We start from the raw sequence: 14,302 nt of genomic DNA, 5'->3' as shown, positions 1-14,302 counted from the left end.
TGACAATAATATTGTATGCTGTAATCGTACTGGGCAATTAGTGATACAAAAAACCTGTTTTATCCTGTGAATAAAAGTATATGTTTTTGTCAATGTACCATAATAACAGAGGCGAAACGCAATATTGTGTCAGGACAATTCACTATTTATGCACAATAAACAAAGGAGCATAGCGCGACAATTTCTGTTCAGCGCCAGACTTGCTTGTAACCTATATCACTAATTATGTTATGAAAATGACGTATTAACTACAACAGCAGACTGACCTTTGTGTAAATGCTTGGAGCAGACTAACCTGTGAGCTGGAGGGTTCTGGGACGTTATATTTGACCTTTGAATGGCTGCAATCCAGTCGCGTCTTTGTTACTTCGGAAACATGGCTCGAACAATTTCTCTTCAACGACGTAATCCGATAACAACCGATCTCTTTACCCGTCGGCTTCCCGTGGCTGTCATGCGACCGGCTATTGCAGTTAATAATACAACAGCTTCTTGACATTTTTGTGTTTCTTTTTATCGCTGTGTAACTGATTTTAATTGAAAGCCTGCGTGCGCTAGTACCGCTTGCCACGCGTTCCCAGAATCCTTTGCGGTTTTACCCCTGAATGACGTCACATTTTCAATCTCTATATAATATGCATGTTAAATTTTATATTTGGGGTAAAATATCAAGTCTTTTCAAGTAAACCGGTTCAAGTCCAATTCAAGTCCCAAGTCATTGGTGTAAAAGTCCAAGTCAAGTCACAAGTCTTAGAACATTTTTTCAAGTCAAGTCTAAAGTCATAAAATTAATGACTCGAGTCTGACTCGAGTCCAAGTCATGTGACTCGAGTCCACACCTCTGGTTATGGGGGCAACAGCCTAAGCAGAAAAGCCCTGATCTCCCTCTCCCCAGCCACCTCACCCCACCAGTGTGTTATGGACTTGCTCCAAAGCCTCCTGCAGATGGGTCATGCTGCCAATATCTAACCTAGGAGGCAGCCAGGCAGCGTCTTGCTCTTGTTCCATCCTGCATCTGAGGTTTGACTAATGGACGAGCTGTCCCTGAGAAGAGACCTTTCTAGGGAAGCTGAGAAGTGTGACCCCCATGTCTTTATCCACAGCATGTCTTTATCCTGTCTTCCTTCTCTCACCCCACCCAGTCGCAGCAGATGGCCCCGCCCCTCCCTGAGCCTGGTTCTGCTGGACGTTTCTTCCTGTTAAAAGGGAGTTTTTCCTTCCCACTGTCGCCAAAGTGCTGCTCATAGGGGGTCATATGATTGTTGGGTTTTTCTCTGTAGGTATTATTATACCTTACAGTATAAAGTGCCCTGAGGCGACTGTTGTTGTGATTGGGCGCTGTATAAATAAAATTGAATTGAAAGAAACCCTCTGATCCCCCCCCCTTCTTAAAGATGGGACTCACCACCCCAGATCTCCATGCAGTGCTGCAGAGGAGTATCAATCAAAACAGCCCCACAAGATTTGGAGCCTTTACGAGCTCAGGGCAAACCTCCTCAACCCCAAGGGCATGGCTACGCTCTTGGTCCTCTACAGAAGATGTGTCAGTGGATTAACATGCTTAAAGTATTCCTTGCAATGCCTGACTACATCATGAGTTCAAGTCAGCAGCACCCACACCCACTACACACTGTAAGTAGTGCTCTGCTTTCCCCTCCTGTACCACTCGTTTGCCAGAATTGCTTCAAAACAAACTGAAAGTCTCTTCCCATGAAGTTTTTGCTCCAGTTACTGCACGAGCCGCCTTCTCTTGGTCTGCCGGTAACCGTCCGCTGCCCACAGTGTAGTAAGCCCAATAAAAATTCTTCTTCAGCTTGAGGTTTACCCTTACCTCCTCTGTTCACCATTTGGTTCAGGGATTACCACCACAACAGGCAATAACATCTTTGCCGCAGCCTCAGCAATGGAGATGGAGAATATGGTCGATATAGACTCAATATCAGCCTCCTTCAGACTGCTGTCAACATTCTAGTTGAGGAATTCCCAGAGCGGAGCCTCTGCCAGGCACATTTAGGCGTGCCAGGTTCAATATCCTCCCCCACCACCTGATCCTACTCATTACCAGGCGGTGGTCAGTTGACGGCTCTAGCCCTCTCTTCATGCGAATGTTCTGGATAGATCAGAAATCTGATAATACAATAAGACAACTGACCATCAACCTACGGTGTCCTGGTACCATGTGTATGGGCACCCTTATGTTCAAAAATAGTGTTCGGTATGAACAAACTGTGATTTGCACAGAAGCCAAAAACAGAACCCTGATCTGGTTCGGATCAGGCCATTCCTCCCAGTCACCCCCTTCAGGTGTCACTGTCCACGTGAGTGTCGAAGTCTCCCAGTAAGAAGACAGAGTCACTAGATGGAGCAGTGACTTGAACAGTCCAGGACCTCTCCAGGAGACATGTGTTGAGCCTGCTATAGCCAATATCTCTCAACCTCACACACTAACTCAGACTCCTTCCCCACCAGAGAGGTGGCATTTCATGTCCCAGCAGCCAGCCTCGATATCTAGGGATCAGACTGCCACAGCCTCCATCCCTGACCACTGCCTGACACATGCGATGTTTGAATGGATAAAATGTCAGCCAAGGCACGGACAGAATATCTGTGGAGGGATATAAAGATGGGATTCACAGGCACTTCCATGCATGTCAAACAGAATTTAATATAACTGAACAAACAGGTGGTAAATATTTATCTAAGATGACTTAAAGTTGAACACGTTTTTAAAGGAAAGAACAGACTTTTTGTTTTATAAAAACACACAGTCTCATCATGAGTTTAGATGCTCGAACCCATGAATCTCATGGCTCGTTTCAGGGTTTAGTGACTTATATTGTCAAAATTTAGATGAATATTTTCATCAGTTTATTAGTTAATAAATGCAAGTGACAATGCTACAACATTAAATGTTTTTTTCTTAGTTTTTGTTTTTCTTTAGATCTTTTTTCTTTTCATGCTTCTGGAATAAAAATGCTCATATAGTGTGAGCACTAAAGAATCATACAGACCGGTTGTGATTACTGTTCTCATCCATAATTTGTCAGTTTGTCTATTTCATGTTAACTTTTTCACTTTAGGAGATGCAGAGAACCCCTCGTCACCAGAGCCGGAGGTGCTGGAAGGGCAGGGCACCTTCAAGCTGGAGGGTTGGTGGTTGAAACTGAGCCAGTTTCACGGACTTATTATCAAGAGGTTTCACTGTGCCAAGAGGAACACCAAGGGTCTCTTCTCTCAGATCCTCCTGCCTGCCTTCTTTGTCTGTGTGGCCATGACCGTGGCCTTATCTGTGCCCGAGATCGGTGAGATTTTACTCGTCCTTTGCTGGTTTTAATATTGCTGCTGTCCCAAGAAGATAAACAGGATTGCAGAAGTTGTCTGTATACTGTTAAACAGTTCAGTATTTAGATTATGGTGAATACAGTTTTGTACAGAGCTCCTAATACTTTAACAGTCTATTACAAATAAACTGCTGAGCGGGCTCTCAGCAGTTTAGACGATATAAGTTGTTGTGATTTGGCCACATGTAAATAAAACTGTATTGAATTTCACATTCATCGAACAGTCTTTGCTCATAAACATCTTCCTAAAATAGAAAAACTTAAAATACTTGGATCAAACTTTACAAGATAAATGTTTGAACCAAAGTATTCAAATGAATCATGAAGGTGGTACACTAAGATTAGCAGCAAAGAAACCGAGTAATAGAATAGGATAGAATAGAATAGAATAGCCCTTTACTCCTGCACGATTGACAATGACAATAAAGTATCGATGGTAAGACAGCAGGAACAAATCTATACAAACAAGAGAAAGGCACATATTGGAGAACAGGTTGCAAAGCGCTTAGAAGTAGTGATAAGGACCCTGAGTCCACGAGTGATGACTGATGAGGGTTACTCAGACCAGATTGTTGAGCTGGGTTGGCAGGGTGGGGTGGAACCCGACTGACCTGAGACGTGAACCAGAACCAGCGGTGGGTCAAACGGGTAATGCTGCACATTTAGTCAGCAGGCGTGACTGTGATCGCTGCCGCCATGATCGTTGATTTTTTGGAAAGCGTAAATGGCGAGGAGGAGTTTTACACACAGTGCCAGAGATTCATGTCCGTGTCCTGCAGCAATCACCTGAAATATTCAGAAAAAAGCCCCCATATTTGTAGCAGAAACACGCACATATGTGAGTGTGTTTCATGTTTAGATTTCACATTTTATATAAGAACAGAGCAGCGTAGTTAAATAATCATTTTATGCTTTCATGCTTAGAAACGGAGAGCATCAATAATCATGGACTGAAAGCGTCACTTTGTTGTCTTGTTGTTAAGTTTGGCTCATTGTGACTCGTGTTGCTATGAAGAATGTGTGATATACCAGGGTGGAGGGTAGCAGTAGCTGGTGAGCACGCTCACTTCAGTCGATATTTAAATTATTTGTTTATTTTATTCACTCAACAGTTAAAACAGTGGAGCTACTAAACTAATGAAATACATGGGTTTCTAGGGCTCAGTGCACTTTATTTTTACAATTAGCTGTAAAATCTACGTAAAAAGATCCCTGATTAATGGATGGATGTTGTGTGTGAATTATTTTACAGGAGATTTGCCACCCTTGATCTTGTCCCCATCTCAGTATCATAACTACACCCAACCAAGAGGCAACTTCATCCCTTATGCCAATGAAGACAGACCCCAGTACAGGTAGGATGATGTTTAATTTACTGATATAACTCATGCAGATTTTTATCATTAAAACTAAATATTGCAGATGTTTCTTTGACAGTGAAGTCACATTTCTCAGCTGAACATTTACCAAACAAACTGTTTGTGTTTGACTTCTTTTATATTACTCGATATTAGAAAAGTAACTGCTCGTGCTCACTCTAGTGCACGCTAGCCTGAAGTAAAGCCAGTACAGCAACTTGACTGACAAATAACAATGTCTGATATCTCTGTGAATTAAACTGGAACATCGCGTCATGTTTTCAGCAAATAAAAATTCAGCATGCTTGATATTATTTATACTAAACTGTCTGTCAGGTTTAATTAGCGTAGACGCCCTGATTGTAACTGTCCTACGTAAGTCCCCACACTGCTGTAGCAACTTGTCTTTTGCTTAGTAAACAGCTGCATATAAGAAAGCTCTACCAAGACATGGAAAGGGTTTCTGGTGGTGAATCATCTCCACATCAGTAATGAAAGGATTAGTTTCAGTATATGTGGCTAAATTGTCAAGTTGTGTGATGATGTGTGCTGATTGTTTATGCCTGCTACTGTCACCCTTACACACAACAGCCAAAGTGACCTGTGTTAAAAACGATATAGCCTTGTGTTAGCAGGACTGTCAGTGATGAGCGTGCCAAGCATAACTGTGGTTCAGGGTCATGGACTAACTCGATCACCTCATATATTATTCCATGGAGTCCTGTCACCTCGACCTGTAGCAGAGCTTAGCAAGGTTGACCAAAAGAGATCTTATGAGTCCAAATACTGGAGCCTTTAGACGCTGAAATAAGCTGTTACTTTAAACAGAATCCTGGTGCACAGCAGCATTTTGCTCAAGTCAACACTGACACAGTGGAATAGAAAGAAATGTGACTGACACATCTTTGGTCCACTCTCAGGAACAAGCTGTCACCAGACGCCAGCCCACAGAAGATCATCAACACCTTCCGCCTGCCCTCGGGTATCGGTGCTACTTGTATCCTCAAAACCCCCTTCAACAGCACCCTGGACCAGCTGGCACAAACCCTCAACCCCAATGCCAATAACTCCAAAACCCTAGCTGCCAAATACTTTGATTCTATGTGTCTGGACTCCTTCACTCAGGGCGTCCCCCTCTCCAACTTTGTGCCCCCACCACCTTCGCCAGCACCTTCAGATGACCCAGACTCTAATTTTGAGGACGGTCTGTGGAACCTAACAGTCACTCCTCCAATTACAGTTCATAGTAAGTGCTTCCATAATATGCGTGCGACCCATTTAACGTATGTAGCTCTAGATCTGAAAATCAAGACTTGACTTAAACAAAAAATAATTAAAGGAACTGTCACGGCGGGGCGCGCCGGCGTGAGGAATGAGGTAGACCCAAGAGCAGACACGGTGGAGACAGAACTAGGTTTCCAAAATAAGGCAAGCCTTTATTGTGGCTGCAGGCATAACAAAAACACTAGGGGACACTGAAACTGGGAAAACTAAGAAGACAGAGAACACTGTGTAAACTAAGAAGGCTAAGGCACTCTGTGAAGGAACTATGGAAAAAACTATAAACACAGAGTAACTAAGCAGGCTATGAACACAGTGTCACAATAAGGGAAAATACGAGGTGAGGATAACAGACGATCTGACACTGACACAAAGACACACTGGGCTTAAATACACTGAGGCAGTCATCAAGAAATTAGAGACAGAAGGGGAACACAGCTGGGAGGAATAAGACCTGAACATGAGCCTTCAGAGTAAAACAGGAAACAAGACACCACTAAACAAACACGCAGACACGACACAGAGAGATAGACTAGACACTGAATTAAACCTGCAATAAACATGAGAACACAAAAACCTACGAACTAATCCCTAAACAAGAATAACCGAAACATAGAGTCATAATCATCATTATCATCATAATAAGAAAAGAATCCAAAATGCAAAACACACCAAAAGCATAACTCAAAATACTGGGTCAAACTGACCCAGAACCGTGACAGGAACACTTTGGAAACACATCATCATGCTGCATGTCTGAGGTGATGTGGTCCAGGTAATATATTAGGAGTGAAGGATGACACATCATTTGATGAAAATGATCAATCTACAGAGGGCTGAAGTCAGAGTGAAAAAATGATGCAGCATGCGAGTCTGTTTGGTGGAAAATTAATTGCAGCAAATGCATGCATGTACTTTCTCTATGGCTTCTCCGGACCCGTTCACGTCTGTCTCACAGTAACACTAACAGGGCACCACTGCTGGACCTGCCAGTTCTGGTATGGTTAAAGGCCAGTCAGGCTCCACAGTGCTGGGCAGTGACCACAGGGCCCCACTAAAGGACCTCGGGCTCTCAGGCCCTGCTTATGATTGTTGGGTTAGAGACATTGACAGCAGTGGGCTGCTGGCTGTCACTTGTAGGTCTCTGGCAGCACTCGTCCTGTTCCACCTGCAGAAAGGAGCAGATACTGGTACAGCTGATGGGTTAAGGACTTTGTGCGGTCCTGTCCAGCTATCCTAGCCTGTGTCTCACGGCATGCTGAGACACAGATAACCTCTGATAATGAAATGTATTGATGTGCCTCGCTGTAGGAGTTGGCCTGCCTGTGCAGCCTCTGTAGGGTGCAGGGAGTACTTCATGCCACCAGTAATGACGCTGCAGTCAGAAAAGATAAGGAGACGAACACTGTCGGTGGTCTTAATCTGAAAACCATTTCTGTTTGGGGGTTGTCTCATTGTTGCCCATCTAGTCCACCTGGTGTTAATATTATTAACACCAGAGCAGCTGAAACTGATCAATAACCCCTCTGCTCCTTACCTGACCAGATCACCAAGTTTAATTTATGTGATGCCATACTGTGATTGCAAAGTGTTCCTTTCATGTTTTTAAGCAGAATATTGTTATTGTCTTATTATATTTTGCTAATGTGGACCAATAGACACGTACAGTGATGCCTACTTGTGTCTTGGCTCGTTGGGAGAGCTAATAAATCATTTCTAACGCAGTTTATTCCCCCTGTGTTTTTTCTGTTTTGAGAAGTCCACGTGGACTAAGGAAAAGATCCGCTGAATGAATGATGACTCTTTCACTTTTGCTTAGAGCCTGTTACATCTCCACCTACCTTTCCCTTGTCCATCCATGAGCCGGTGCGCTGCGTCTGCTCTATGCAGGGGACAGGCTTCTCCTGTCCCAGTGGGGTAGGAGGACAACCCCCTCTCATGAAGGTGGTGACCGGTGACATTATGGTGGACATCACAGGCCGGAACGTCTCTGAATATCTGCTTTTCACATCAGACAGAGTGCGGCTGCACAGGTAGGACAGCTGCTGGAGCAACTCTAAGGAAACAGCCACACAACAGAAATACTGACAACATACTGCAAACTGATGCTTTGACTTTTCAGTGTAGAATCTAATTGCACAAAATACTAGTTGGATCACCTTAGTTTAAACAGAATTATAACTTATATGTTATATGTCATGGGCTGCTACTGGGACCTCCTGAGCCTGAGTAGCTGCGAGCTCCCCTCAGAGTACACAGCAGGCATCATTGTTGAAACATGTGAACACAGAGACACAGCATATAAGGCAAAAACAGAGTTTGTACAGTTCTTTATTCTTCCACACAGCCTAAGCTCTCTTAGGTAATCTTCAGGAACAGTTCTCCAGGCTTCTTGAAGGATATACCAAAGCTCTTCTTTAGGTTTGCTTAGTGCTCTGGCAGTGTTTGGGATCATTGTGATGTCTGTGAAGGTTCTCAGTTCAGGTCATTATAGTCTAAGGAGGTCAGAAAGAAAAACATCTGGACTTTTTTAACTTGCTTGAAGACGTTTTATCTCCCATCCGAGAAGCTTCTTTAGTTCTAAGAGCAACTGGTGGAGAGTCCCAGATTTTTAAGCCCTATGGGAGTGTCTCTGAGGGAGTCATGGACCCGGTATTGATCCTCTGCCTAATCACGCGAGCCAAGGCGTGAAAACGGATGTGGATGAACCAGTTTGTGTCTGAGTGTGTGGCTGGGTCTGAAGTACACTGGGATGTCGTGCTTGGAGAAGACTCCTGAATTTCTCTAATAAACGCGCTACATGAGGGCTGACAGTGCTGCTCTGTTTGTCCTTCTGATTTTCTCTAGCTGGTGTCTGATCTTCTTTTCTGTGCATCTTTGCTGACTTGATGAGCTTCCTTTACATGTGTGTGCTCCTTCTTTTTCCCTTCAGGCTTAGGCTTAGGGCTGTGGTGGCTGTGGCTCAGGTGGTAGAGCAGATCAGCTACTGGTTGGAAGGTTGGTGCCTTCCCCAGTCTGCATGTCAAATATCCTTGGGCAAGATACTAACCGCAAATTGCCCTCTGATGTGTTCATCAGAGTGTGAATGTGTGTGAATGTAGATTAGTTTGCACTTGTGTTTAGTGCTTGTGTGAATGGGTGAATGAGGCATGTTGTATACAGGACTTTGAGTACTCTGGGAGAGTAGAAAAGCACTCTGTAAGAATCAGTCCATTTACCATCAGGCTTAGAGGGAACATGTTCTGCCCGGTGGTGTAGGGTCCTGATTACTCCAAGTTTGTGTTGCAGAGGGTGATGGGAGTCAAAGAGGAGGTACTGGTCCGTGTGTGAAGGATTCCACTTCTTGTGTCTTGATGTTGACCCAGGTGTCGTCCACATATCTGTACCAGTGGCTGGGTACTCTTCCTTTGAAAGAGCCAAGAGCCTTCCTTTCCACTTCCTCCATGTAAAGGTTGGCTACAATAGGTGACACGGGGAAGCCCATGGCACAGCCATGTGTTTGTCTGTAAAAGCCTTCGTTGTATTTGAAGTATGTGGTGGTGAGGCAGAGGTCTAACAGTGTGCAGATCTGATCGGGTGTGAAGTTGGTCCTGTCCTCCAAGGAGCTGTCTTCTTGTAGTCATTTTCTGACAGTCTCCACGGCCTCCGTGGTGGGTATGCAGGTGAAGAGAAAGACTACATCAAAGGACACCATGGTTTCATCTGGATCCAGGGGAAGTTTCTGGACCTTGTCGGTGAAGTCGTGGAGTTCTTGATGTGATGGTCCCTACAAGGGGCGCTAGGATGGTGGTGAGGTGTTTGCAGTGTTGTAAGTGGCTGAGGTAATGCTGCTATCAATGGGTCTGAGTGGGACTCCTTTGTGGATCTTTGGAGGTCTACAGGGTATTACATCCCCTTCGTCATGTATGATGAAGAAGCTTCTCGGATGAAACGTCTTCAAGAAGCTTAAAGATGTCCAGATGCTTTTCTGTCCGAGCTCCTGAGATCATTGTCATGCTGAAAAGTAAATCATCAATCAGACACTTTCCAGATGTTATTAATGGTGGATCAGTATTTGCTGGTACTTTTCTGAATTCCTAAGTCCATTAATTTTTCAAGTCATACTTATTGTAATTGTGCATTGCTCTTTGGCTACACTTCGTCTTAATTTCACATGGATACAGTAACATGCACATACTGGTTTTCTGTCAAATTAATTTTGTTACAGATATGGTGGTTTAACAGTGGGCAACATTCAGAAATCAATCCCAACATCTTTTGGGAGAAATCTTCCACCTATGGTTCGTAAAATAGCGGTGCGCAGATCAGCTCAGGTAAAGACAAAGACGCAATGACTCTAAACTGGACAGGTACAGTATACAATACTGCTAACAGTGCAACTTACTGTGTCTAGGTTCTCTACAACAATAAAGGCTACCACAGCATGCCAACGTATCTGAATGTCCTCAACAATGCCATCCTGCGTGCCAACATGCCTCCCTCCAAGGGCAATCCTGCTGCCTATGGTAGACACGCCAGATATAGCTGCTGAATAAAGTTGTGCCAGTTTGGTTGGTTATTTTTAACTACACAACAGATTGTTTGTTCTGTTTGTTTGCAGGAATCACAGTAACAAACCACCCGATGAATCGCACCAGTGCCAGCCTTTCTTTAGACTATTTGTAAGTGTCTGTGGCTTTACCTCATATATTTATGTGATAGATTCACATTTCTGTTCACGTAAACGATGAGTCTTCATTGTTGCTAGCTCTGGAAGAAAGCAGACCATCTACTAATCAGAAAGTTGGTGGTTCGATTCCTGGCTCCTCTGGTCTGCATGCCAAGAATCCTTGGGCAAGATACTAAGTTGTTCACCCATGCATCCAACAGAGTATGACTGTGTCAGTGGTATATAGAAAGCACTTCAATAGATGAAGCACAGAAAAAGTGTTTGTGTGAATGCGGCAGGTTGTATAAAGTGCTTTGAGTGTTCAGATCGAATAGAAAACCCCGATGTCAGAACCCGTCCATTCAGCATTCATCAAACAGAAAAGTTAGTCATAGACTTCCTTAACCCTCAGCTGTAAAACACTGGGGGTCGTCACCCTTCATGGACACGCTACTTTGTGAACACGATAACTCAAGAACAAGGCGACATATGATTTTCAAATTGATACCATCGGTGCATCTCCTAAAAGTCTCAGATGAGTTTGGATCCTGTTGACCTTGACCTCAAGTTCTGCTAGGAGGCGTAGGAGTAGCGCTGGCAGCTGCTGGTATTTTGTCTCTTCTCTTCATTGGAGTTAAAGTATCTGAATTTTAGGAGCAGGACCGGCCTCCAAACAAGCTCCTTTAGCTTCTTATCTATACATGCTCCCCCAGCTCTACAAGCTGTTCATTCTTGTTTTCGTGCCCCACCCTCCCTCCCCTTTTTCAATTCTTTCACTTCTCATTGGTTCATGGGGGATCTGCCAGGCCCGGGAGCCGCCACCTGTCCCCTCTGAAGCCTTCCCCAAACTGCAGCTCAGTTCATGTTTAAGCCATTCACCTTTATCTACTACAAACACTGTCAAACCTAAAATGAGGACGTGGGTCCAGTGAGTGAATCCAGCCATATGGCTGATGGCTGCTACGCCCTGAGCCTGGTTGTGCCAGGCCTCTCTTCCTGTTGAAAGGAAGTTCTCCTAAAAGGGAATGCTTCTCCTGGGCTAGTGTCTATTAAACCCCTTTTCCATTCGTATCTACTCAAATCGACTCGGTGCGGTTTTCAGGGTTTTCGGTTAGGTTGTAGTACCTGGTACCAGGTACGTTTTTAGTATCTGCTCACCCGGGATCCAAGCAATCCGAGCAGGTACTAAAATGTGACATCATCAGACTGAATGCCACCGACTGGCTGGTCAGTAGCATCACTTGATGAGTCATGAGAGCGCCGGTTTCTATCACATTTAACTGAGCCTACTCACAGACGAAATGCTGGTTTGGCAGCACGTAGTGAGGCTCCAGATGCTTTGAGTGTGAAGTAACTCCAGACGTCTCACACACCACAGCTGCTCTATCACGTGACGCATACTGCTCCGACGTGCTGAGGTCACTACCATGTGGCGAGTTATGTGAGGTACTGATATCAGATCATCCATCGCAGTTATAACTGTGCTTCGGAAAAACAAATAGCAGAGAAGCCACAAAGAGGCCTGAGAAGAGGACAGAGACAGAGAGAGCGATTCCTCCTTTACTGTAAAGATTGATGTATAGCTTTAACTTCAGAGAGTTTTGCATAACTTTATGAATGTTTCTATCAAAAGTGCTTTGAAATGACTGTTGAGGACCAAATACTGTAAACTGAAACTGAACTAGCTCTTCTCCTTGTTTTTGTACCTGCAGGCTCCAGGGCACAGATGTAGTGATTGCCATCTTCATTATTGTCGCCATGTCCTTTGTCCCAGCCAGCTTTGTGGTTTTCCTAGTAGCAGAAAAATCCACAAAGGCCAAACACCTGCAGTTTGTCAGTGGCTGTGACCCAGTCATCTACTGGCTAGCCAACTATATTTGGGATATGGTGAGGATGTGATGTTGCAGATGTGAATGTCTTACTAAATGCTTTAACGTGTGTGCAGCTCCTGAACATGGTTTCTCCTTTTATCTGTCCTCAGCTGAACTACCTGGTACCTGCTACATGCTGCGTTATTATTCTGTTTGTGTTTGACCTGCCAGCCTACACCTCTCCAACAAACTTCCCTGCTGTCCTCTCCCTCTTTCTTCTCTACGGGTGAGACATCTGTCTGCACACACGATTTTTCACCTTGGTTCTGAGTCTCTGCTCACATTGTTATGTAGTTTAGTTGTATACTGACTTCCATTAAATAGACATAATATACAGAAGTCAGTCCACTTCCACCACCTGCACTTTTCCTTGTAATTGTTTTAGCGCACAGTTCAGACGATTGGTGCTAATGCATTATATAAAGTATCATAGGGATGCTTTAAATTATTGCTAACATATTATCATCACTTTGCCTTTCTCTGATATCAGCTGCACACTTGTATTTTTAACAGCTGTAATTTTATAGTATTAGCAAACTATTTTCACAAACAGGGAAAAATATTAAAAACCACATGTCGTGGTGGTTCCGGTACAGTGGATGTCTCCAGGAGCACATTTTGTCATATTGACATGCAAACTCAACTCTAGTATCATGCTAGGTCCTGTTTAGGTGCAGTTTTCACAAAACTCTACTACTTGTCTAAATGTAAATGAAATACTAAGATCTGTTTATAAACATGGAAACATATAGCAAGTTTCTTTCTTCCCCTTTCCAGTTGGTCGATCACTCCCATAATGTATCCTGCATCCTTCTGGTTTAAGGTTCCCAGTACAGCCTATGTCTTTCTCATAGTCATCAACCTCTTCATAGGCATCACTGCAACTGTTGCAACCTTCCTTCTACAGCTCTTTGAACACGACAAGGTCTGTTGGATTCTTTTATCTTACCTCAGACACACAGCCAAACGCATCACTCGTTTCCCCTTCAACAGCAAAAGTACAGATTTGGAAGAGATGGTGATCTTTGAGTTAGATCACCTGCTCTTCCACATACTGGAATGAATACTACAAAATGGAAAAGTATCTGACATGACCTTTGCTTTTTACTGTATTTCTTTCTTTTACTTCTTTTTTTCTTTTTGCAGGATTTGAAAAAAGTGAACAGTTACCTAAAGTCCTGTTTCCTCATCTTCCCCAACTACAACCTGGGTCATGGCCTGATGCAGATGGCCTACAACGAGTACATCAATGAATACTACGCTAAAATAGGTACACTAAGCACCGAGCTGGCTAATTACAATAAAGTTAAGAGAAATATCTTAAACTACTATGATTTATTTAACAGAGATGAACCAACACTTCTTGCAAGAACCTAAAAGTTGTGCTATACATACTTAAAGATTTATAAGGGTATTCAGAGCACATTCTTAGTTTGGTGCTACAGAAGATTTGTTGAGAACAAAGATTTACAGTCTTGCAGGCTTTTTTGTTTTATTCATAATGATTTTAGGAGATTGAAGAGCAAAGCTGCACATTAAGTTGTTGTAATTATGTGTTTTAGGGCAGTTTGACAAGATGAAATCACCATTTGAGTGGGATATTGTGACTCGAGGACTTGTTGCAATGACAGTCGAAGGCTTTGTTGGCTTCCTCATCACCATCCTCTGTCAGTACAACTTTCTGAGGAACCCGCCGTGAGTTTTCTATATATAGTTTTGAACTGGATGCCTACCACTTAGTTACACAGAGGGTCGTATGCTGAGAGATCTACAGTTAGAGTTGGCTGAGGACTGTACTAAAAA

The 14,302-nt window shown here is 43.6% G+C and overlaps 1 protein-coding gene across 1 annotated transcript in view; it reads left to right on the top strand.

The window, feature by feature from the left end:
• Positions 1-14,302, top strand: part of abca2 (ATP-binding cassette, sub-family A (ABC1), member 2) — a 105,557-nt gene that overhangs the window by 69,770 nt on the left and 21,485 nt on the right. Inside the window, exons 27-38 of the mRNA XM_026186101.2 lie at positions 3,081-3,302; positions 4,594-4,696; positions 5,620-5,945; positions 7,800-8,013; positions 10,188-10,293; positions 10,374-10,485; positions 10,581-10,641; positions 12,341-12,515; positions 12,610-12,725; positions 13,277-13,424; positions 13,646-13,769; positions 14,062-14,194. Coding sequence (XP_026041886.2) covers positions 3,081-3,302; positions 4,594-4,696; positions 5,620-5,945; positions 7,800-8,013; positions 10,188-10,293; positions 10,374-10,485; positions 10,581-10,641; positions 12,341-12,515; positions 12,610-12,725; positions 13,277-13,424; positions 13,646-13,769; positions 14,062-14,194 — 1,840 coding nt within the window. The remainder of the gene's footprint in view (positions 1-3,080; positions 3,303-4,593; positions 4,697-5,619; positions 5,946-7,799; positions 8,014-10,187; positions 10,294-10,373; positions 10,486-10,580; positions 10,642-12,340; positions 12,516-12,609; positions 12,726-13,276; positions 13,425-13,645; positions 13,770-14,061; positions 14,195-14,302) is intronic.

This window comes from Astatotilapia calliptera, chromosome 12 (assembly GCF_964374335.1).
Source record: "Astatotilapia calliptera chromosome 12, fAstCal68.1, whole genome shotgun sequence".
NCBI classification, from domain to species: domain Eukaryota; kingdom Metazoa; phylum Chordata; class Actinopteri; order Cichliformes; family Cichlidae; genus Astatotilapia; species Astatotilapia calliptera.
The sequence above is the reverse complement of the archived record's forward strand: the minus strand, read 5'-3'. Positions and strand labels throughout refer to the sequence as shown.